At 35.5% G+C, this 26752-nt stretch overlaps 1 protein-coding gene across 3 annotated transcripts in view; it reads left to right on the plus strand.

Annotated features, from left to right (window-relative positions):
• The window catches only part of APLF (aprataxin and PNKP like factor), a 70915-nt gene that overhangs the window by 9222 nt on the left and 34941 nt on the right, over nucleotides 1-26752 (plus strand). For 2 of the 3 annotated variants that reach the window (XM_072768651.1, XM_072768650.1), the window contains exons 2-5: nucleotides 9360-9431; nucleotides 17725-17897; nucleotides 24680-24827; nucleotides 25140-25272. In XM_072768651.1, the coding sequence (XP_072624752.1) occupies nucleotides 9360-9431; nucleotides 17725-17897; nucleotides 24680-24827; nucleotides 25140-25272 (526 nt within the window). The remainder of the gene's footprint in view (nucleotides 1-9359; nucleotides 9432-17724; nucleotides 17898-24679; nucleotides 24828-25139; nucleotides 25273-26752) is intronic. The other variant, XM_072768652.1, reaches the window with a different exon arrangement.

A 26752-nucleotide genomic window follows, 5' to 3' on the forward strand; every position in this document is an offset into this window, starting at 1 on the left:
TTCTTTCTTCCTCTCCCAACCCCTGGCAACTACTGAACATTTTACTATCTCCATAGCTTTACCTTTCCCAGAATATCATATAGTTGGGAATTGTACAGTATGTATACGGAGACTTTTTTGGATTGGTTTCTCTCAGTTAGTAATGTGGGTTTACGCTTCCTCCGTGTCTTTTTTAGTGATGAGTAATACTCCATTGTCTGGATGTTCTGCAGTTTAAGCGTTTACCTGCTGAAGGACATCACGGTTACTTTCAAGTTCTGGCAATTATCAGTGACTGTTACAAACATCCAATGCAAGTTTTTGTGTGGACTTGAGTTTTCAGTTCATTTGGGTAAATACCAAGGGGCTCGCCTGCTGGATCATGCATACGGTGTCTGGTTTTGTAAGAAGCTGCCATCGTCCTTCAGTGTGGCTATACCGTTTGCATCCCCCTCAGCAGTGAATGGTTTCCTGTTGTTCACAACCTCACCAGGGTTTCCTGTTGTCAGTGATTTGAGTTTTGGCCATTGTGATAGGTGTATAGTCGATTACTTTTCATAAGTATATATATTCATATATATTTATTTCTAATCAGTCTCTCCAAACCGTCTCCCGTGTACTGCTCAGCCTGAGTATGCCGTCTTCTCACATGCCTCCATACCTCTGTTTGAGTTCCTTCCTCTGGTAATTTGATTCTGTAGGTAGCATTTGAATATCTGTATTTTTAAAAACTCTGAAGATGATTCTGTTGCGAAATGAGAGTTGGAAACCTCTTCTAGACACACTAAGAATGCTTGGCAGAGGGTAATTCTTTAAGAAATGTCTGCTGAACTGAATTAAATAACTATTCAGAAACTTTAATTTACCAAAGTCCCAAGTGGAGATTTAAATCCAGTTTTGTTTTCCTAAGATCTGCTTATGCGTTTATTATGTTGCCTTGCCATAATAATGATAGGGATGATGTTCTCACATATGCATAGCTTTCACTTCACCAGTAGCATTGCAAGCCTAACAGGTTGGGGGAGTTGGGATTTCAGTGGCATCAAGTCAGCACAGTTCCATCATACTAACATCTAACAATTCAGCATCCTTGACTTAGGAGCTCAGAAGGTGTTGGATTTTACTTTTTGAAATCTAAACGATCTATATTTCACCAGTATTGTGGATTAAATAGATGTTTGTGAGGTAGCCTGATAACTACTATGATACCATTAGTTTTAAGAGACAGTATTTCACAAATTTCAGACCATTTCACATCCAGTATCCTAATAACCTTTTATTTATTTTCTTTTTCTTTTTATTATTATTAATGACCTTTTAAAGAGAGTTTAATCTGTCTAGAGAGCCTCTGGCAAAAATCAACTTTGTCTCCTCAAACTTGCCCTTTGTTAATATCAGAAAATGAACTTTGGTACATTCCAAGTATAATAAACACTATATCAAGTAACTTTTGCCCTCTCGAGGAATAAGAAGGACTTATCTAATGTTATGACAGAGTCTCGGTGTTGGTTGAGCTCTGGAGTACATCCTGGATCTGATAACCGGGAAGCACTCTGATAAGAAAATTTTATGGTTTGTCAACTGGTTTACCTAACCAGTCTCCCATCCAAGTACCAACCAGGCCCGATCCTGCTTTGTTTCTGAGATCAGATAATCATCAGGTGTGTTCAGGGTGGGTGGTATGGCTATAGACCACAGTAGCCATATGTGGCCCTGCATGGCACCATGTGCCCTTCTTTCTTTCTCTACTTTAAGTCTTAATTTTAGATTTTATTTACTTGCCTCATACACAAGTTTGAGGAAAATATTTTATGCAAATTATATCTGAAATGAATTCTGTGCTTCTTTAGTTTTATGCATTTTTCATAATACAGGCCCAAGTCCCATGCCAGGTGGTTTTTATTTTTCTCTACCACGAAGGTTTGAATTTGTCTCTTTTTCTATTTGTCTATTGATAGAGCAAGCCAGATAATCTTGTGTGAACGCATTGTAAGTTATAAAATATTTTACGAAAAAATTTGTTAACTATCTTAGCCTTCGGTGTGTTATGTAATTTATACTGGAAAAAACAAATCTTGCCTCTTTGCTGTTCTTTTATGTTTATAGGAGCTAGGCTACAGGGGGCATTGTATTTATTTATTTGTGATACTCAGAAATTTCTCTAGGAAAACATTCTAAGAAAAATTAACTGCTGTTGGTTTTTCAGTGAATGTGTATAAATAGGCAAAAATGAAAGGAAAGATACCCTTTTATTCTGTTTCAGGATCCAGTAGTTTTTCTGCTTTTACTTTATTCAGGTTTATTTTTTATTTTTAGAATTTTGGAAATAATAAATAGGTCAGAGACCTTGATTCAAAACATCCAAGCATTTTTGCTAGTAGCATAAGAAAATCTTCATTTTGTTTGACTTCAGTAAATGTCAAAAATAAATATTTGGCAAACAAATCACAGTTCTTTTATGTTTTCATGTCTTTGCCTTTTATTCGAGCACAAACTCCATGTCTTAAAAATGAGACATGAAGATAAGGAGAAAGGACTTTGTCCTTATCATAATATGTGAAACATTCAATTTAGAACCAGAAAATCAAAGATAAGGGATCCACATTGTATCAATACGAAAGTGATACAGAAACAGTCTGGTCCCCATTCAAAAAACAATATGAAGAATTCAAGTAAAAGAGGTTTGTTCTGTAGTATCTCTGAAGAATTGTTACCATTTTTGCTCTTGTTAACAAAGGATAGGAGTGATTTCAGCATTACCCATTAGCCTGTGTATTCTTCAGCTCCTGCGACATGCCTATGCAGTTTTTGTAACGTTAAAAAACAATTCTTGGGTTTGTTCAATTTGGTTAGCTTTTTTGTTTTCTAATATTCCTTCTCTGACTGGCTGAACATAAAGGAATTTGTTATTAGATGTTCAGTATCGATATAACTGTTGTTACAGTAAAGGATATTCATTATCATTACTTTTGGCCGCAGGTAACAGAAATGCGACAAAGAGCGGTTTAATCACAGTGATTTTTCTTTTGTAAGACAATCTCAGGGGCAGTCAGTCCAGGGCCGGCACGGATGCTCAAGGAATGGGCTCTTCTGTGTTCCTCCTTTTTCATCCTTTGCAGGTGGCTTTCATGCCTGCAGTCATGAAAGTATCCCACTGAAACACTAAGAAAAGAGAAAGGCACAGGGCAGAAAAAAGTCCACGCCAGTTGCGCCTGTTCTTACCGTGAAGGCAGTAATCTCCAGAAGCTCCACTGTTTTAAAATGTAGGTTTCGTTGTTTTGTTCAGGAATGATGAGGCCAACAGATCAGAAGATGATTATCACTCAGAGTTCCCAAGAGAAAGAAGGGCACACGGTGCCATGCGGGGCCACATGAGGTTGGTTGAAGGCAGAAGGCAGAGAGAGCTAGGGGAACTGCAGGAAAGCCTTTCTTACGGTTTTCTCAGCAATGAATGGGCAAGACAAGGTACGCAGGTGTAGGATGATCTAATTGGAATAATTTCATGTGGCCCTGAGCTGTGGGTGGCTGCCCCTGGTTGTCTGATGCCTAACCCTGGGTGATTGGGGCAGCATAAGAGCCAGGTAAACCCAGAATTGGGAGTACAGGTTTGGGATTGGTTAGTTTGCATATGAAAGGTGTACTTGCAGGTGAGTCATTTACTGTCTTTAAGAATCCAATAACCCTGGGAGGGGTAGTCCTTCCTTAGTCCAAAGTGTCAAATATCAAAACATTAGATGCAGAAACTAGAAGATGTGGTTAATATACACTCCCTTTTCTTTCCTTTGCTAGAACTTGTCATTTGGCCATCCTTAGCTACAAGGAATTCTGGGCATTTGGATATTAAATGGGTGCATTGTTAATCCTAAACAAAAATTAGTATGGAAGAAGAAATGAATAGTTATTGATTAAGCAACTAAGTAGCATCTGGTACACAATGTCACATGTGAAGAACTGGCATCTAAAAGCACAGGTGTAGTTTAAATCCTAAGTTGCAAATTCAAATGCCTGCAGAGGCCAGCTCTGCAATAAAGAGTGAAGTGTGCTCAGTGGAAGATTATAGGGAGTGCTGGGGACTGTGGTGAGATGGAAGGTACATATACTTTTCCAAGCAAAACTTAAAAAAAAATAAAAACCTAAATGATTTGTGACCTATTGGCTACGAGTATGTGGTGCCCAGTCTAAAATAGGTGAAAAAAATTACAACTAAATAGAAAGAGTCTTATTAATTTTACTGAAATGACTATAAATAGAATTATATCTCATTTATGTTACTTAGCAATCATATACTACATTTTCTAGGTAATTTGTTTCATTTTTAGAGAGTGAGAGAATGCACATTCACGAGCAGGGGATAGGGGCAAAGGGAGAGGGAAAGAGAGAATCTTAAGCAGGTTCCACACTCAGCGAGGAGCCAGATGTTGAGCCCTATGTGGAGCTGAGTCTCACAACAGATCATGACCTGAGCTGAAATCAAGAATCAGAGGCCTAACCGACTGAGCCACCCAGGTGCCCCAAAATTGTTGATGATATTGTGTGGTCACTTTGGGAAAGTGGTGTCTGTCAGACTTCTCCAGTAAAGACACAGTTCCCTTTGTGAGCAATTTGTGCAATGATGCATTGAGACTTCAGGAATATTCTTTTTCCATGAAGCACTTACCTGAAAGTTAACATCTGTTGATCCTTTCCTGAGTCAATTATTATATTGGTAGTTACAAAATAGTGATTTTCTGGTTTGATCATTTCTTCTTCATTACTTGGCATTCTTTTATGAAGAAGAGCTTTTCCTCCCAGCCCTAGCCCCAGCCCTTGTCTTGAGTTCAGTATGAACTCATGGATTATTTTATATTCAGTGTGTTGTATTCCTTATTATCATTATTCATATTGATTCCCAAATTGTTTCCAGTTTTGCTTGGACCACTGAACTGCTGGATATGAGATATGTTTTCGTTATTTCCCACTCAAGGTGTGACTGTTTGGGGGAGTGATATTATCTGTACCCCACCACTCCTAGCTCTCACTCTCTGTCTTTCTTTCTTCCCATTTGTCCCTTGACTTTCTGTTCCAGCAAAAGCCCTGAAGCTTGATCTGCATTTGGTGTTTCTTTCCCCTTTTACAAGTAAAGTTTGTGGTAATCTCTGTCTCTTAGATGGGCTTTAGATGTGAATATAGGTGGTTTTATTTGTTCTAAGTGTTGATTTTTATGGTGTGATGAGTGTTTAGGTGGCTACGGTTATTTGACAGAAAATTGGAATTCCCCTATTTTAACTATTTTTTTGGAGATATGAAATATCTTTCAAATGAAGTTTGGGTAATCAGTAAGCAAAATCAGGTAAGTATTTAGTACCTTTTGAAGTGTGTTATGCCATTTGTTCCTACTCTCAAAAAAGAGTCAAAAGACCCTTTGTGAGTCTTTGAGTTTCTTTGCTTTTCTATAGCCTTTGTCTTTTTACTTGTGGACCAACATCAGTCATCCCCCCCCCCTTGTCAATGCACTGCCTACTAAGCCCCACCCACTTTTTTTGTCTACTGTGTATAGAGAAATGGGAATTCAGATAACAATGTTGTTAGACTTAGGTATGACATTAGAATACATAGGGCCAATGAAAACCTGAAGACCTTTTGGAGCTTTATTTAGGGCTTGATTTTCCCAGAATGTCTACCTGCTTATTAAATAGTCATCCTGCCTTATTTCTAGTTCTGTAGTATATTCTAGTTTAGATAGTTAAACTGATGGTAAATAATCTAAAAAATTATATTTTATGTAATGATAATGAGGGAGGCAATACAGTGTTAAAAGGACGAGTGTCACCAGAGTCAGATTCCTTGGGTTCAAGTCCTGGTCTCCCTGCTTATTGACGTGTAACTTTAAGTAGTTGCTTAACCTCTCTGTACTTGTCATTACTCTTATAAAATAAAGATAATAATGCCTTCTCCAAAGGTTTGGTGAAGATTTAAAAAGATAATACATGATACGTGCATCTGAGTGGCTCAGTCGGTTAGGTGTCTGCCTTTGGCCTAGGTCATGATCCCAAGGTACTGGGATCAACCTGTGTGCCCCACCCCTCCCACGCCTCCTGTGTCAGCCTCCCTGCTCAGCAAAAAAGATAATATGTGGTAAATACAGAAGAGTGCCTTAGACTTGATAATTAATTGCTATTACAGCTAATATAGTAGTAAGAATATATGGATATTTACTCTGCACAAGTACACAAGGAATAGTGATCTCTGTTTAATAAAGCAGGTTATCAGATCTTTAGGGTAATTTATTTATGACCTGGCCTCCACAGACCATATGCCTTCTACCCTCCCCACACCCATTCTGAAATTAGAATAAGTTCTAATGATAATTTGTTAAAACTTTAAGCTTCCTGTAGAGAGAACATAAGTTACTTTGTAATTTACTATTTATTTATTTATTTATTTATTTATTTATTTATTTATTTATTTATTTATGATTTCATTTATTTATTTATTCATGAGAGACACAGAGAGAGAGAGAGAGAGAGAGAGAGAGAGAGAGAGAGAGACAGGTAGAGGAGAAGCAGGCTCCATGGAGGGAGCCTGATGTGGGACTCAATCCTGGGTCTCCAGGATCAGGCCCTGGCCTGAAGGTGGCGCTAAACCGCAGAGCCACCTTGGCTGCCCCTACTCATTATTTAGAGGTATAGTTTATTTTATTTACTTTTTAAAAAGACTTTATTCATGAGAAACACAGAGACAGAAGCAGAGACATAGCAGAGGGAGGAGAAGCAGGCTCCCTGTGGGGAGCCTGCTGTGGGACTCGATCCCAGGACCCTGGGATCATACCCTGAGCCAAAGGCAGATGCTTACCCGATGAGCCACCAGGGTCCCTAGACGTATAGTTTAAAAGGGACAATTATAGCTAAATGCCCAGATGATATTAATTTTAAGGACTCTTTAAAAAACACTTTTTTAGGAGCAGCCCCAGTGGCTCAGCGATTTAGCGCCGCCTTCAGCCCAGGGCATGATCCTGGAGACCCAGGATTGAGTCCCGCGTCAGGCTCCCTGCGTGGAGCCTGCTTCTCCCTCTGCCTGTGTCTCTGCCTCTATCTCTCTCTCTCTCTGTCTCTCATGAATAAATAAATAAAAATCTTTAAAAAAAAAAAAAAAACTTTTGGGCACCTGGGTGGCTCAGTGGTTGAGCATTTGCCTTCAGGTCAGGGCATGACCCCAGGGTCCTGGGATGAGTCCCACATCAGGCTCCCTGCAGGGAGCCTGCCTCTCCTTCTGCCTATGTCTCTGCCTCTCTGGGTCTCTCATGAATAAATAAATAAAATTTTTAAAAAAACCAAAAACACTTTTTTTGATATACTGTAGAAATGCACAGCTTGCCATGAAATTACATTGTTGTGGAATGATATGTCCACTAGAGGTCATGTTTTGATTTTATATATATTTTTCATGCTAGTGTCAGGAAAACCCACTTCAAAGAAAGACTAAGATGGGGAAAGTCCATTATTGCTTTCTGCAAAAATAGTATTTAAAAAAGAAAGAAACCCAAGCTGAACTATTAGAGGAGCCACTATTGCATGCCATGGTTTTATATTTGACAGTCTGCTACTCAGTTGGTTAGAAAATTGATTTGTAAGCTTCCTTCTCTCTGACGCAAACTATTTCTGAATGATTATTTGCAGATATAGTATCATATATGACTATTTTCCACATATTTATTTATTAATGAGTATGGATTTGGAGTGCTACCTACTTGAGGAGTGGCTTATGCAAATTACTTCAATTCTCTAGACTTTGAATTTACAAATTCGTAAAATGTGAATAATAGCTATGACAGTATTATGGTGAATCTCAACATTTAAGTGAAAGCTCTATGCAAATGGTAAAATCTGTGCACGTTGGAAAAACTGGTGTTTTTCGCCCACAGGGCACATGATGGGAAAGAATATAGGAACCTCCAAATTTCTTCTCTCCTTTTTGATAGAACAGATTATTAGTTTATACTTACTTTTCGAAACTAGCCATTGTGGCCAATAGTGTATGTATTTTAAATGCACTACTTTTAAGATACTTTATTTTAGAAAATGTTCTAAAGATTAACTGTAGCTGTCACAAATCTACGTATGTGGAATTCATTCACCTGGGAGACTTAATGAGCCTATTTTATATAGTCATAGACTCACATGTGGAACTGCTCTCTGGTTTAAAAAAAAAAAAGAGTACTGATTCTTGGCACTTTCACATTTTTTGTAAGTTTTTGCTGAACTAATGGGTTTAATTGAATTAGGCATTGCTGTAGTCTGTTTTTACTGATAATTTCAGTCCTGAGGTGGATAATGCCAGTGTTGAAGTGATAGATACCAACGTGATCAAGAAATGGGCCAGATAATTACGGTGTTCAGTAAAGTGTGTGCTTAAAATGTTTTCGTTATGTATCAGCCCCAAGTAACAAAGCCAATCTTAACTATTGTGTTTATAGCCTTGCAGGGAAGGCTCAGTTGGCAATTTTCAGGATTTAAAGTGCAAGCGATTTTTGAATTTTGGAATGCAGAAGTGCTTGTGAGCATAAGTAGAGCATTATTGGCTCAAGACAGGAAGCAAATATTTTCATTATACATTATTATCTGATACTAAGGTATATGTATATATGTCATAGGTGCATATACACATACATACATAAATGGTAATCTCTTTTTCACTGTAAATATTTGGTTTTCACCTCTCCCCCTTCCACCTTCCTGTTCTGTTAACTTACTTCTGAGGGCCCTAGAGCTCCAGCACAAGTCTGCCCGGCCCTAAAACTTGTAGTCACACCTTTATATTTACCAGATTGCTGTCTTTAAAATCTTTTGTCAAAAAAAAAAAAAAAATCTTTTGTCATCATAACCTACTATATATTTCTTGTATTTGAAAGGTTTCTTAATAAGTACATAATATTTAGATTTTCTAAGAAGACTATTTATTCATGAGAGACACAGAGAGGGGCAAAGACACAGGCAGAGGGAGAAGCAGGCTCCCTGCGGAGAGCCCGATGTGGGACTCATCCGTGATCCTGGTATCATGCCCTGAGCCAAAGGCAGATGCTCAACCACTGAGCCACCCAGGTGCTCCCAAAAATGTCTATCTTGAATGGAAACTATCATGAAAGGTTGGGGATGTGTTAGATTCCAAGTTTGAGTCCCTGCTCTGCCATTTATTCTTATGACCTTGGGCATGTCCCTTAATCTCTTGAGTTTGTTTCATTATCTGTTCAATGAGAACCATCATGGTAATACCACAATTGATGAGTGAATATGTCATATCTGACCTACTTATTTCAGAAACATTGCTATGGGTTTTGTTGTTGTTGTTACTCTTGTTTTTAATGGCGGTAGCTCTGTTTGAAATGTTTATTTTTCCCCCTGTAGATAACAGACAAGAGAGTGTCCAGAAGACATGCTATTCTTGAGGTGGTCGGTGGTCAGCTTCGAATCAAACCGGTATGTATGTTATTCATGACTTGTTTTAACTTTTTGCCACTCACCTTTTTCTAGCTCCTGATTAAAGTGACTTATTTCCTAAGATTATGAAAATAGAAAATGAATGTTAGAATATATCCTTCTTATTTCCAGAGGATAATTGGGAGATAACAATATAAACTATTTAAAGTATTTATTTTCCCATAAGGCAGTGCTACGTTTACACAGAATTTTAGTGAAAGATGACTATCAGTTCATGAATATGTTATGATTTTGCTCATAACTGGGTATTGCAAATAAGATCCTATAAGAAAGCTTATAACTATGTAATGGTTTGTTTTGGGGGGATGAGGTAGTGACCACAGTCACTTAAATGCTACAGAATTGTATTTTAACAGATTTATCTATGTGTAGAATTGAATAGTTCTAAAATTTAAACCTTGTTCAACTTTAGAGTTGTATAAATAATTTTCATTTGAAAGTTCCTGTTGAGAGCTAAAATTTTAATTGCTTGCTTTAGAGTTTAAGCACTGCTGTATTGCAGGGATATCAGTTTCTGAGGATGTATTATACCTTTCCATTTGCACAATGTGCTCCAGGAGAATAAAATATGTGTAGAGGGTTCGTCTGTTTTGGACTAGATGCTGTGGTGGTAGAATTATTATGGAATGAAAATAATTAATTTGTAACGTTCTTAAACTTATAGGTATTTTTATCTTCTATGTATAACTGCCTTTGATATCATTAGTTCTTTCCTTTCCACATAAAGTACCTTTATTATTCTATGTTGAGCTGTTTCCAAATTTGAGAATTATCCTTTTAATTCTAATATTGGAAAAGTTTTGAATAAAGTTGAATTTACCCCATCTCACCACTGAATAAATATTTTTAAAAAGGTTTGTATATTGTTCTGCATTATCTTCTTGAAAAGTGCTGATGTCTGTAGTCAGCTCTCTTGTGAGAGCCCCTTTATTTACTATCAGTGGTTCACCTCTGAATCCCCTCCAACTCTTCTCTTCTTAGACAAGACTGACCAGATCATAAGCTTGTTGAGTATAGGAACGCTGACTAATCCTTGCATCTTTAGTAAATAGCATAATGCCAAGCATATAGTAGAGTAGGTACTTAATTCATATTTGTGAATGCATGAATAAATGCTACAGTGAGAACTATATGTGGCACTTCTAAAAGTGGAGATAGCATGAATTTTTACAAAATTATGTTATTCCCAGCACCTGGTTTCTAATGCCATTTCAATGAACAACTATGGCCTGAAATAAACAAGTTTGTTTTTATTGTTACTGAAACACGTTAAGGTAGAGAATATATGAATCTCTAAATTCCCATCCTGATAGAGCATATCATTACTTTATATTTACTTTTATCAAAAAAGTAATTATGGTAAATGATGCACATGGCTCCTCAAGTGGAATACCTACAACTTAATACTACTTTATTTAGATTTACTGCTCTATCATTTGTGTTAATGAAATGGAGAACTTTATAGTGAGTATTAACTTTTTGGAAAAGTATAACATCTAAATAGTCCTCAATGAATGATTTCCAGTTATTTTTGATACCAAAGCAGAGAATATCAGCTCTTGCTAGGTTTATAGATTTTTCTAGATTTGTATTATTAGTATTCAAATCCTACTATGTATACATATATCACAAAATAAATCAATAAACCAAGAGTACTCTTTACACAACTTAAACAGATCCGTGGTTAATACCTATAATTTCTGATGTTTTTGAAGCTTGCTTTTGTTTCAAATAGCATCTGAAAAATTTATAGTAGCAGAAGAGTTGTAGACAATGTCATGATCCATTTTAAGAACTCAGCACATTTATTTGTAAGCAAATTAATCGACTGAATTGTGAACAGTGGATAAATATTAGATTTTCTTTTTATATTCTTATTTACTCAGTGCTAAGAAGAAACCCTTCTTACAACAAAATTTACATGGCATTAAATTTTTTATGTATCAAAAGTAGGCCATTTGGGAAACCATCATTTTGACTAATGCATGAATATTGAAAAACTTACTTATATTTTTTCTCAGTGTTAATTAAGGATATTTTAGTTTTGAAGACTAGATAGAATGTTTTCCGAAGTGGCTTAATCAAGATACTTAACTGGAGTTGTGTCTATACTTGGATGAAAAGTATTCAGGTATATTTTGAACTTGTGTGACTATTCAAAAAAGTAATAATATAAGTATACTTAAATTAATAGTAATTTTATTAATGGAAAATTCTCTCTTTGAGTTAAGCTTTATTTTTTGTGAGGTGGGTCAGATTTCTGCATGAGAGTTTAGCAATTTTTTAATTAAATATATTTTGTAGAAAACATCCTTCACTTTTCCTTGCTCTTTAATTAGATTGTACTCATGTAAAATAACTACATGAAGTCAACAAGTGTCTTTTGTCTACCAAACTGTGGTAGGTATAAAATTAGAAGGTGGAGCAAAAATTTCTCATGAGGTCATAGATATAAAACTAAAAATTTTACATAATGTTGTTTACTTAAGTTATACCTTTGTTTACACTTATCTTTTAAATATTATTTAGTATGATTTATGAACTTTCTAGTAAATGTAACCTTATATACATGGGAGGAAGATAAACATTTTTTACTCTTTCTTGGTAGTATTGTTTTTGACAGCGTAGAACATTGAGGCCCTCTGGAGAATGCCTCATTTTACATAGTCAGCAAGTTGTAAATGAGAATTAGAACTCAGGTTCTTTGGAATCTATGCAATATTTTTTTTTTCGTCATATTTCCCAAGTCAGGATTCTTTTGCCATTTGGTATTTTCTTCTTTAAAAAAATTTCTTGAAGTTAAAAGTAACTTGATTTTTCTTCATAAGAAGTTTTGGTGCCTTCAGTTGAATAGAATCTTACAACTGAAAGCAGCCTTAGATTTGGTCTTATGTATATAGGAATTTTATTTGAGCCAGTGCTGGCATTACTTACTAGTGGACAAGAGGACTTTTCATCTGTAAATGATACTGGGACAGTTTGTTATTTGTTTGAGGGGAAAAAAATTAGATCCGTACCTCAAACCATATACACATCAGTTTTGGTTGGTTTAAAGATGAAAGTCAAAACTATAAAACTATTAGATTATAGATGAAAAAAACCTTTGTGACCTTAGAGTAGGGAAAGATTTTAAAATAAGTTATAAAAAAGAAAGACTGAAAAAAATGCAATAACACTGAAATTAAGAACCTTTACTTAGCAAAGACTATAATGAAAATGAAAAATGTAACAGGGAGACATTATTTAAAACACGTGTAATTGACAAAGGAATAATATCCAAAATATATAGCAAATGTCTTCAATCAATGAGAAAGATAAAAATCCAATGAGAAAATGTGCTGAAGACTTGAGTGGCACATTGCAGAATTAGAAATCTGATGTAGTAAACAGGAGTAAGGTGCTCAGCCTTCTTGTTAAGTGGAGAAATGTAAGTGGAACTGCAGTGAGATACTAACACCTGACAGATTGCAAAAAGGGAAAGTCAAACAATTTCAAGTGTTGACGAGGATATAGAACAAGTAGAATAGTTAAAAAGTTTGGATGGGAGCTTAAATGTTGCAGCCACTTTGGAAAATAGCTTGACATTATTTCCTAAAGATGAAGGCATTCATTCCCAACAAGCCAGACCTCACACACGTGTGTGCCAATAGATGTCTACAAGCACCTGAAGAGTAAAATTGTTCATATCATAGCGAAAAACTAGACACAACATAATTTCCATCAACGGTGGAATTGATAAATACATTATAATATATTCATTTGGTGAAATGTCCTACAACAGTGAAGATAAATTATAGTGAAAGCATGAAAAACTAATGGGATAGAGCCAGGAATCTGATAATGATAAAAGCAATCTTGGAAGAATATATGCAATATAACTTCATTTATATAAGATGAAAAGTTCTACAAAATAACAGTATATTCACAGCTGTAAGCTTAGGTGATAAAACCATAAAATTAAGGAATTGACAAACACTACAATTGGTATAATACTTAGCTCTGAAGGAACTGAGAGGAAAATGGGATGGGCAAGACTAAAAGGGACATCAAAAGTTAATACACTTTTTCTGAAACTGTGTGGTGGGTCTACACATAATATCTAATAACATGTATTATATTTTTAAAAACTTATTATGGAGTACTTACTACATGAAAAAGGTTAGAGAAGAGTACAGTGTAGTGCAGTTCCTTCTGTAATGCCAAACTTCCAAACATTGGAAAACATGAAAATGTGTATTTTAAGGAAATCTTCAACTCTAGTACTAGAATTTGATTGCTCTTTTAGAACAATATTTCATTGGGTTCTGAATTTTATTCCATGAATTATTTATACCATACCACTTGAAGGAATACTGCTTCTTGGACTTGGTGATGTGTGTATTGGTATTTTGCTTTATGCAATGTTTGATTTCTTATTAATGTTAATGTAGTTTGAACAAAACGCCTCTCTCCTTGAAGTAGATATATTTATTTATTCAGCTACTTTTTGTAGCTGTACCTGCAAGATGCAATTTAGAGAAATATAGAAAAATTCTAAACTGACCATAAATGTGAATAGAAATGTTAAGGTCTTGAAAATAATGAGATAGAAGAGTGACTTCTAATTCATTTCTATTACCTTAATGTGTGCTAAATATCATTTACTCTCTGTTCTCTAGGCAATCACAAATAAATTAATCCGGTAAAGGTTATATATACAACTGTGATAAAATTTTGAGAGAAGTTTTAGCTTAAAAATTTTTTGTAACATTATTTAAATGAATTATAGTAAATGTTTTGTTATGATCCCTTCTGTAGGCTGTGTACTCCAAATTATGTTTAAGTGATTAAATATTTTTCTGCTTTCCTTCAAATTAGAAATCCAATCAAATAGAAATGTAACTTTGACAATAATAGATGAGTGCAATTAGGGCATTTACTAATTTGTACTTTTAAATTGGATGAATTGGTCTTTTTTTTCTTCTAGTATTTCCTTTTTAAAAAGGCTCTAGCTCTCAGCAGTTCTTGGAAATAGTGTATGTAGGAGATAACGTTAGTTCATGAGGAGATGATGTTAGCTTTTTGTGTGTCATTTAAATTTAATCTACTGTCTGGTATCAGCAGGAAGAAAATGTATTATAAAGGCAAAATGACAGTGTTGTCTGTAAATGACTGCATCCCCAGTGGTTAGTTGTGTCCTCCGGGTGAATTCATAGCTGTCAGTGTTTTTATTTCATTTTAATAAAATCTTACTCTTTTTGGTTCTTGGACGATTGAGAGAGTGGTTCTATAACTACATATAAATTGCAAAAGATTAGATATGTTTTTTGCCACTTGGTGTTAATCTTCAAAATATGCATCCTTGGGTGGCTGCTCTTTTTCTTTGGCGCATTAAAATTCCTAAGTTGTGATTGTTTTTCTTCCTATGAGCGTACTTGGAAAACAGCTATAAAATATACAATAGCCTTTCCACAGCTCATTTTGTAAAAGAAAAAAAAAGAGGAGGAAGAAGAAAGAAAAAAAGAAAAGAAAAACGAATGCTTTCCAAATTAAAAAGAGAAAACATTGAAAATAAGAGGAATTCAGGTTACACACATCAATCCTTCTTAATGGTTATGATAATTACAAGAGAAACTATGGAAAACTGATTTGTATTTTAGTTCCATTTCTTCAGGATTAATGCATCCTTTGCACCACTTCTAAAATTAGAACATAATATTATTTAAGTTTGCACTTATAATCCCATGAATATGTTAAAAGGCACTTCCCAAAAATATGCTTCTCATAATAAGTGGCTCATATCTTGTTCTCACTGTGACTCTGGATTTGCCAATATTTTGCCTGCCCTTATCTGCTTTTAGAATCAAAGTTAACTGAGCCTTATTGAAGGAATTAGAGAGCTTTCCATCTTTTTCTGGTCTCAGGAAGACTTTGAATATTCAGAAAAATTTTAAATCCATTGAGGTCTGGTTTGGAGAGAGATTAGAAAGATTTTTAATTACTGATTGTATTTTTAAAATATTATCAGTCTAATTCCAAAAGACACACACACACACATACATGCTTTTTTTTCTAAGTCAGTTTGGTATATAATCTCTAAGATCATTGTCCATCTTGGCTGTATTTACAAATACATCGGCACAAAGCACTTGCAGTATACCACCAAGTTTTATGTGTACCTATGTCATTGTTTTCATTCCAAAATTTGCGTGTATCTTCTCCCTTTTTGTCTATCAATATTGCTAGATTTTTGTCTACTTTATAACTTTCTAAAAACTACCCTTTGTTTTAGACTTCATGTCTGTGTGGCTTTTTAGTTGAAGTGTATATAGTTGGGTTTGTTTGTTTGTTTGTTTCTTTATGGAGGGAGGGGAGCAGAGGAAGAGGGAGAGAATCTTAAGTAGGCTCTAGGCCCAGCATGGAGCCCAACACGGGACTTGATCGACCTGAGCCGAAATCAAGAATTGGATGCTTAACCTGCTGAGCCACCTTGGTGCCCAGAAGTATGTATAGTTTGGTATAGATTTTAAAAACTTATTCAATGAGTAATATTTGTCTAGGTTTAAATTATAGGATCAAATATTAGATTAGTTTATAGGAGTGTCATTTTTGCTCTTGGTGGTGGAATCCCCTGTATGAACAATTTTAGAAGATACAGGTGATCATGGATGACATACATTGGTCCTCTATTCTCTTTAGATATTTGCTAAATACCTAATATTTACCACTTAAAAATTTAAATGCTAAGTATATCCAACTGAGTAAAAAATACCAAAAATGACCATTTCTTTCACTTTGTGTTTGTGGTGCCTTATTAAAAGAATGTAATTAGTTTCCTTTTTTAAAAAGTATTTTACCTTTTCTACTCTTAGAATATTATGCCTTTGTATTTAACATCTTGGCCTTTGAGAATTTAGGACTGTTGTAATTTAATGTTGCTTAGAGATTCATCTGAATCTTTAAAATACTTATGAATAAGAGCATAGTTGTATCTTAGCCTATTAGAAGCAAACCTCATTTATAGAATATTCGAGGTTCAGGCAGAAGCTATGAATATTTCTGTCCTGACTCTTGTCCCTCTTGCTACCCAGCATTCCTGACTCTGATGATTGTGGTGTTCTCAGGGAAGGGGAGGCTTTCTTTAAAAGTCCGAGGAATAACAGGGAACAATTTCCAAGCGCAGCAGTGTGCGCAAGCTCAGAATCTGGTGGTTTGTCTTGGCTTCAAAACTCTAGCCATGAGCCAGGGTCATCTGAGAGATAAATTAGGGGTGGTTGATACCGTAATGAAAGGTTTCTTAAAAAAAAAAAAAAAAAAAAAAAGAAAGGTTTCTAAACGTGAAACTATAACTTGATTTTTAAAAATCAGACATTCACAATTCTTTTTAGCAATGTGGTGTTACATAAATACGGTGTTCCACTGCAAGTCCATTCTTATGAAGTCTTGTATATAGTTTGTAAAATAACTCTGGCCTATAAAATAATCACCTACCAAATTTGTATGATCTCTGTTTTTAGCTTCTATTTCTACTCTATCTCCAAATTTTATGTCATTCCTTTCTTTTAACAAACTTAAAGGAAATAGAAATGTTTTTAATTGCAGATACACATAAGAAGGACTTATGGCCAGATCCTCATGAAATTAAATTGCCGGGACCAGATAGATCATATTCATTATAGCTTTCAACATTGTCTTTTTTTTTTTTTTAATTTGGGTATGTAGACAACAATGCTTATTTTTTATTGGCAGCTTTTCTTGTAATGCTCCCTTTTCTATATTAGTCTGTATTAGAAAACTCCTGTGAGGACCAAAAACACTTGAAACAAGCTATGTTTGCTTGAGAGATTTGATCAAAATCTCCCTATAATATTTTTTAATCATACAAAGAAAGAAGTTACTGGGGAAAAGAAGTATAAAATAAGCTAGCCATTTCAAGGGATTAGTGAATTATGGATATGAAAGTTGGGGGACTCAGTTTCCATACTGAGAACTATTTTTCATATTTCTTTTTCTAATGTTTGATTGTCACTCTTAAGCAAATGTCTTTTAATTAGTTAATTGATAACTTTGCTTTTTTCTTTGATTCCTTGAGAAGTGAGAAGAACATTTTAGCTATTTTTCCTTTTTTAGGTTTAGATAATATTATGGTACTTATATAAGTGCCAGATTTATTAGACTTTAAAGTCCAAGTTTGTAATGAAATTGTATTGATACTGAAATTTTGAATCAGTTTGTGTTTAGTTGTGTTCTTCTCATAATTTAGAATTACATCACTGTATTCTTTTTTTGTTAGATACACACAAATCCATGTTTTTATCAGTCTTCCGAGAAGAGCCAGCTCTTACCATTGAAGAAAAATCTATGGCGCTGGTTGAGTCCTGGAGACAGTTTTTCTTTGCTAATCGACAAATACATTTTCTGTGTTTTCTCTACACACTCTGAAACAGAAATGGAATGTACTTTAAGGTAAGATTGCCTGATGAAACGAGATTAAGTAATGGTAATTATAACCTGAGGGTGCCTGGGTGGGTCAGTCGGTTAAGCATCCATTGGCCTTCGGCTCAGGTCATGATCCCAGGTTTCCTTGGATCAAGCCCCCTGTCGGGCTCCCTGCTCAGCGGGGAACCTGCTTCTCCCACTCCCTCTGCTACTCTCCCTGCTTCTGCTGGCTCTCTGTTTCAAATAAATAAACACAATCTTTAAAATGGTAATTGTAACCTAATGATAATTAGGTCACTTAATTGGTAATTGTAACCTAATTCCTCAGCCATCCACAAATGCTTCAGTAGAAACTTTTCTAGGATTAAACTATGTTGGCAGTATAGGAGTTACATGGGATGCATGTGGTTATGTGTTTGTATTTCTCTAGAAAACATTTGACATTGGAAACCTACACCTCAATAGTGATTGCCTGCATATGTGGTTTTTTTTCCAATGTGTTCAGAATGTATTTTCCATCTAATAGTACCCAAGATAGTTAATTTGAAACCAACTATATTTTCTTAACCTTTCCTTTTAGCTTTTGTAGTTTTATTAAGTTATTAATCCCTCTGGCTTAGACTACATGCATATAACTCCTCTTTCTTATGAAAATAACAGAAAATATAGAATTGGGAAACTGAGGATATGAGATATTACAATAAACATCTGATGTAAAGTTAAAATTAATGCACTAGTTTTGTTGAGGCAGTCATTAGCAGATATTATTTGCCTCTATTTCAGCTGTTAAATTATAGTCTACATAAACTAGATTTATAGAAGTAGGTAGACAAAAGTACACAGAATGTGTTCTGTAATTACAGTAGTATTAAAAATCAGCCAGTTGTGGGTTAAATGGATGTATGCATCTGTTAAAACTGACCAAATCATGTGCTTCAGATCTGTATATTGCAGTAAATACAAATTACATCTACAGTTTTTCAAACTAGCAAATGAAAAATTATCTGAGGAAATGGTTTTTGATTTCAGTTAAATGAAATTCAGTCACTGTTGCTTGCAACTTTACCTGTCTTCCTCTTCTTTATCTCTTATTACACAGGTAGAAACAATGCTATTTTTAACCAGCTATTGAAATGAGAAATATAAAGATTTAATTTTTTTTTGTTACAGTAAACTTCCACAGTGGAATTAAATTGTTTTTAAAAAAATCAGGAAAATATTGCACATTTCTATAAAACAGAACACAATCATTGCCTTATGCTTAAAGTATTATATGTCAACTTTAATTTTATTTATGTCCAAACAAGCTTGTCCCCTTAACTTGAAAGACTAGTGCTGTACCTTAAATAAATGAGATTGTGGGCTGACTAAATTCTGAATATTTTTAGTATTGACAAAAGTAAGAATACAATCCAGCAGCACTGTACTTTTTTAGGTTATTTATTATGAGTAATATCATTTGGTACATTGTTGCTGTGAAGCTGTGTTTTGAAAGAGGTAATATTTTGCGTATGATTTGGTCATTGTGTGCCTGGATTAGAGCAACCAAATTAATTGTGTTATTTTATATTTTAAAAACCCATGTGCTTTGTGGCAGTGGTTGGGTCCCTGATGCCATTATGAAGTTTTTCTTCCAGCCAGTTGTGAATATAAAAAAGATTTGAACAACAAAAGAACAGCAAAAAAGCCTGAGAAAACAAAGCTAGCCATTTCTTTCACTTTTCATTTTACTCATGCTGTTTTCCATGTAGTAGTCAGATTCTGTATAAGAAATCCTGTTTATAACCAACTCCTGGGGAGTATATGGGTCTGTTCACATCAGTTCTCATCAGTTTGTTCATTTCTCACTCTTTTCTGTATATATTTCTGTGAAATTATTCTGCTAGAAATACCAAAACCCATACTTTTTTGAGAAGTCAGAGAAAGCCAAGTTAAAAAACAAAAAAACAACACTTAGTTTTATGTTTTTTTAAATTATATTATGGCATATTTCATTCAGAAGCACCAACATTAATTTTTCATTCTTATTGCCTCTCCAGTAGCAAGTGCTCAGCAAAGATTGGGTTCTTAAATATATGAATGAATGAGATATTGTATAGCGTTTTGTTTTTGTTTCTGAATTTTGTATCTGAATTTCACTGATAAAGTACAACATTGTCTCTCTAGGGAGATTATTTTCCATAAGACACTGTTAAGAAAAGTACAGTAAACCTCATGTCATGCAAAGTTATTTTTTTTTCAAATTGTTAAAGCTCTTAATTTTTAGGTTTCATATAAAAAGCTAATTTTATTTACTTTAATGTCAACAAAACAGTAAAATGAAAATACCACTATAGTATGATAATATACAGGTCTACAATTCATTTATGATTTTAAAAATTTATCTCTAGATCCGATTCATTTATTTTAGTAGCAAATTTTATATTAATGATAAAAAATGTATAATTTATATTTAAATTTAATTTGGAGTATATTTTTAAGATTTAAGAATAACTTAATCGCTAAAACAGATTTTAAAAAGAAGAAAGCAGTTTTCTGCACTACCCAAGGAGGAGTCTTTACAGCGTTATTCTGCATGAATGCCCTGTGGGGTACCTAGCACCCCCCAAAGCCACCAGAACAAGCTTCCTGCCAGAGTCAGGGATTCCTGTCATAACTTAAAGGAAAACTTTCATAGAGTCTGGAGCCTTTGATGTCCCGGAAATGAAGGAGGAGGATGTCCTCAAATTCTTTGCAGCAGGAGCCCACTTTGTTGGCACCAACCTTGACTTCCAAATGGAACAGTGTGTCTACCAGAGGAAAACAGTGCATCTACATCATAAGTTGAAGAGAACCTGGGAGAAGCTTCTGCTGGCAGCTCGTGCCACTCTTGCCGTTGAAGACCCTGTTGATGTCAGTGTCACATCATCTGGGAATACTGCCAGCGAGCTGTGTTGAAGTTTGCTGCTGCGCCAGAGCCACTCCTGCTGCTGGCTGCCTCACTCCTGAAACCTTCATTAACCAGATCTAGGCAGCTTCTGGTAATTACTGAATCAAGGGCTGATCCTCTCACGGAGGCGTCTCATGTTAACCTGCCTACCATCGCTCCGTGTAAGACAGACTCTCCTCTGCACTCATGGACATTGCCATCTCTTGCACCAAGGGAGGCCAGTAGTGAGTCTGATGTGGTAGACGCTCGCATGGGAAGATGGGAAGTATTGTGCGTGCATGGCATTCCCTGTGAACACCCTTGGCAAGTCAGGCCTGATCTCTGCTTGTACAGAGATCCTCAAGAGCGTGAAAAGGAAGAGATGTCTGTTGCCGAAAAGGCTGTGACCAACAAGGGGGTTCAGGGTGAATGCTCTGCTCCAGCTCCTGACTTCACCGCTACCCAACCTGAAGTTGCAGGCTGGTCTGAAGGTGTGCACGTGGCCTCTGTGTCTCTTCAGCAGTTCCCTGCTGAAGACTGGCACACTCAGCCTGCCCCTGAAGACTGGTCTGCAGCCTCCACTTCTCAGGCCACTATTGAATAGGTAGAAAGACCCACCGAGTGGTCTTAAAGTGCTCTTCCACAAAGGCAGACAAAATGGAAATAAAGTTGATGGAAAATAAACGGTTTCTAAAAGTTGAAAAAAAAAAGAATTAGTGGATTCATACTTCCCAATTTCAAAAACAAAGCTATAGTAATGAAGACAGTATGGTACTAACATAAAGAAAGACATATAGATCAGTGAAATAGAACTGAGGGTCCAGAAATAAGCCCCTACATTATGGCCAACTGATTTTTGGCAAGAGTGCCAAGACAATTAAATGGGAAAAACAATAGTCTTTTCAACAAATGGGACAAGTGGATAGCCACATGCAAAGGAATGAAGTTGGACTCCTACGTCACACCATATAAAAATGGATCAGAGACCTAAATATTAGAGCTGAAACTATGAAATTAGGAAGAAATACAGACATAAATCTTTGTGACTTTGGATTAGGCAGTGGTTTCTTAGATATAACACCAAAAGCACAAGCAAAGAAAGAGTGGATAAATTGGACTTCATCATGATTAAAAGCTTCCTTGCTTCTAAGACACCATTAAGATTGTGGAAAGACAGTTCACAGAATGAGAGGAAATATTTGTAGATCATATATCTGATGAGGAACTTACATCCAGAATATATAAAGAACTCTTACAATCCAACAATAAAAAGGCAAATAAACTAATTAAAAATGAATGAAGGATTTGAGTAGACATCCCCAAAGAAGATATTCAAATGGCGATTATCCACACACATGAAAGGATAACATGATTAGTCATTAGGAAAATGCAAATCAAAACCACGATGGGATAAGACCGCACATCTTCTAATAAGGGTGTACTCAAAAAGACATATAATAACAGATGTAGTTGAGGATGTGAAGAAATTAAAATGCTTATGCATTGCTGGTGGGGTTGTAAAATGATACAGTGTCTGGAATGTATTCTGACAGTTACTCAAAATTTTAAACAAGGAATTACATGTGGTATGTAATCTACTCCCAGGTATGTACCCAAAAGATTTGAAAACATGTGTCTACACAAAAACGTGTATGGTTCCATTTCTGTGAAATGTGTAGAAAATGTGAATCCATAGAGGCAGAGGTAGATTAGCAGTTACCAAGGGCTGGAGAAAAAGGGAATGCAAGGGGACTACTAGTTCATACAGGATTTCTCTTTGAGGTGATGCATAGGATCTAAAATTAGATGCTGATGATGGGTGCATTATAGATTAATTTTGTAAATGTCCTAAAAACTGCTAAGTTCTATTAGCATGAATTTTTGTTTTATGAATCAAATCTCAATAAAGCTATTATTTTAAAAAAGTAACTCAATTACCTTTATTATCCTGTATTTAGGCAAGTTTCCAATTTTTAATTTTTTTATTTAGCAAATTCTGGTAGCATTACATTATAAATCCCGTGATGGTTGATTGCTAATAGAAGGATTGGAGATAAAATAAAAACACAGCTGTATCAGAGTGACAATATTTGATATTTAAATAAAAGTATAATAAAATAATGTGTACTTTGACCTATTTGGAACTAAATATCAATTAGAATTTTGTTCGTGGATTAGATTCTCTTTTGTTGTCACATTTATTCTTGGCAAATATTTAAAAAAGTTCTCTATGGGACACAAAGTGTGTATTCATCTTGAATTTCTGCCACAAGAGAAGATAAACTAGAAATAGAATGGACAATGTTGCTTAGTTTCTAATATTATAAATTGTGGAAAGCCATTGCACAATTGAATTTTTCTTAATATTTTTCGAATTAAATATTAAGATAATTTAAGGAAACATCGTAACTTGGAAGCACACCTGTATCTTCTGAGTAAAATTGATCTGAATATTGGAAGGGGAGTGAGGTATGATAGTTGGGAGAATCGTACGTTTTCAGTCTATCTCCAGGGCCTGGCACAGTACCTGACACACCGAGGGGTTATACAAATACTTATGGAATGGAAAGGCGCAGTGTAGGGAATACAGGCAATGATATTGTAATGGTGTTGTAACAGATGCCTGTTGTGTAACAGATGCACAACCTGTAGAGAAGCTGAGTCGCTGTGTTGTACACCTGAAACTAAGGTAACACTGTGAGGCCACTGTGCTCAAATAAAAACAGGTATTTATTGAATGAGAAAAACTGCCCCGTTGCACAGTAATGTAGTTGTCTTTGGCTGATTTCTGCCATTGAAATGCAGTCGGCCTTTGGAGATGATTCCTATATAAGAAATAAAACAAGCCATTAAGTAGTGTCTTCTCAGCTGGACACATTTCTAAAATCTCTGTCTTCCATTTTTACACACAGTGAAATTCACCCCTTTTAAATGTGCAGTTCAATGTCCTTTGGCAAATGTATGTAGTAGTGCAATTTCCACCACAGTGAGCTAGAGAACATTTCCGTTTCCCTAGGAAGCACCCTCATGCTCCACCCCCAGGCCGGGGCAACCACTGATCTGATTTCTGTCCCTGTAACTTTATGTCTTCAGAATGTGGTAGGAATGGAATTATATGTAGCCTTTTGGTGTCGACTTCTTTGACTTAACAAAATGCCTTGGAGATTCATCCCTGTTGTGTATCAGTAGTTTATTCGTTACTATTTCTGGATAATATTTCCATCTGTATTTTCAGATTTTCAAAAAAGTACATTTGTTGGATTGTCTGTATGTCTATATAATGAATAATGACCCGTCAGCTTTGGATGATCTTACTGCACTTTGCAGCAAGTGGGAGGTAGTCGGTTCTGCTAGTATGTTCCACGTGACTGTGGATGCTCCTAAATGTCAGAACATTTAGCTTCCAGTTGGACTACAGGTTTGGGGAGATTTCACAAATGGCTATCCTGGCTAGAACTCCAGTGGCAGCCACGTGTGAACATGACATCAGGATTTTATTTTTTTTTCTTCAAAAGCCAAATTAGCTTATCTGATATTCTTGCGGTTTGCATTTTCTCTTTGGATGCTGGGTAGCGATGTTAACTTTTATGAGCTATCCGGAGAAGTACTAAGTACATAGCTCTTAAGCCTTAAGAGAGATGGCTGCTACCCATCTATAAATAGCTAGTGATTTCTAGGCCAATGATTTAGAAAGATAAATGTATTTTATGCTGATATAGTGAGCAGATGAAGAACATATTTTAGTCATATATTTCATTCTATTATGTTACAATCTTTTTTTGTCTTGCAAAGGCCAAGGAAAGGATTACAATTGATTGGTTAGATGTCCTTGGGGGAATCACATTTATGATGACGTGATACAATCGAAGTGTTTTCAGTGATTTTTAATTTTATTTTATAGGAATAGTCAGATGCTTGATGAAGATAATACAGTGAGTGGTACATCAAAATCTTTCTCGGCTCACTCAACTGATGAGACAACGGGTGCCCCACAGCTGGAAAGAAGCACAGAAGTAGCTGAGACCCAAACTACTACTGCAAATAGTGAGGTGAGAAATTTAAGATCTCATCCATTTGTAACATACTCCTTATTCAAGGAGAGAAAAGACAACTGAAATTAGGCCTATCATGACCGTAATACTGGCACTGCTGTTTTTAGGTTAGCTGAACAGAATGTACTAGTCCCCGTGTCAACTAATAGAGATAATGAATTTCTTTTTTTGAGGAATTTGACTAATTCAGTCCAGGGTTGCAGATAGAATTTTTTTAAAAAGGTAGTCTTCTGCTAAGCAAATAATTTTACAATTTCATTAAAGGTTGCATGATTATTTTTAGTAATTAATACATACATGCCTTTTTAGTGTTTCCTAGGTGAGCATAGAGAGCTCAGTAAGCAACAGTCAAACCCTGCCGAGAGGAGAAGAATCCTTCCAGCATGGATGTTAACGGAAGATCCAAGTGATCAGAACCGTTCAGTGCCAGTCAGCAGCGAGGGTAGGTTTTGTTTAGAAAACATTAAGCAGAATTTGGAAGTTTTTCTGAACAAATGGAATTAGACTAGTGGTTGTGTGTCAGTGATCACTTAGCCTAACATTTTTTTAGACATGTATGTGAAATCTAACTTAAAACGTAAGTTACTATTTTATGTCCTTTATCATACACCATCGTCCTAATTACCTTTTGATTTAATAAGTGCGGTTCATCTTATGTGCTGGACATACATTAATTTAGATTTTTAAACACATGTGTTGGTGTCACATCAACGATCAAAGGCTAGCACAGTAAGAGCTTTCTAAATTGGTTGAGTAAAAACTGCTGGGCACACAATATTATGTGCTGGAGGATGCAAAGGAGAGGACCTCTGTCCTGGCACAGCTCACTGTCATGGCAGATGCCACAGTGATTTATGTCACCGGCTGGGCATCCCATTGATTCAGGATCATGAAAATGTTTGATGTGTTGTCTCTGTTGGTCTTTTTTGCAACTTTGTAGCCATCTCAGGTTTAGTTTCTATTGACTGCTTGTTTTCTTTCATACTGGTCACATTTTCCTGTTCATTCTCAAGTTTAGTAACTTTCTAGGAGATAGTGGATGTTAGGAATGATACATTGTAGAGATTTTTGATTTTATGTTCCTGTGAATATTTTTGTTTTAATAGACAATTAATTTGGCATAATAGGCAACTTTCTTCTAATAGGCGATTGATTTGGGCCCTAACGTCTGTCTCCCCTGTTGTGGTCAGCAGCCACAGCCTCTGCGTAGCCCTAGTGGCTTCCAGCTGCTGCTTTTCCTCCCAAGCACATGTGGCTCTGCAGCCAGCCAAGGACTTAGCAATTTGACATTAATTTGGACAAGAATGTTATATAATACACAATATACTTAAAATGCCAAAGCTTCAAAATAAGATAGAAAAGTCTTTGGATTCTCGCATGTCTTCTTTTCTCAAAGGCAGACTTTGAGGGGTACTTGTAAAAGCAAATGTAGGTTACTGGATTCCTTTAGAGACAGAAAGATTTAGAAGTACACGTAAGACAGTTTAGTACCTGAATCCAGCTAATTAAAAATTGAAATAATTTGACTTTTTTCTGCCGAGTAGTTTTTTATTATTGTTGTTTTGTTTGTTTGAGTAATAAGTCATCCGGGTCAATAGATCAATGCTAGAGATTTTTAAAAATCTATTTTTAGAGTGCATTTTGGACTCATTTAGAAGTAGGTTACTTTCTTAGGTGTTTTGCAGCTTTAGTGCTATGCTTTGTTCATTGATAGCTATTTAGATTATCTGATTAACTTGATTATTTTGGAAACTTTTCTATCATTAGGTACAGGACAGATAACATGAACTGACGTTAAGTGGCTGCTCCAGGATCACGTAATAAAGGCCAGAGCTGTAACAGACCTAGCTCGGTCTGACTTTAAAGCCCATCTTCTGAGCTATGGTGCTATACAGCCACCTAAATTTACCCCTTCTATGTTG

Source organism: Canis lupus, chromosome 11 (genome assembly GCF_048164855.1).
Source record: "Canis lupus baileyi chromosome 11, mCanLup2.hap1, whole genome shotgun sequence".
NCBI classification, from domain to species: Eukaryota; Metazoa; Chordata; class Mammalia; order Carnivora; family Canidae; genus Canis; species Canis lupus.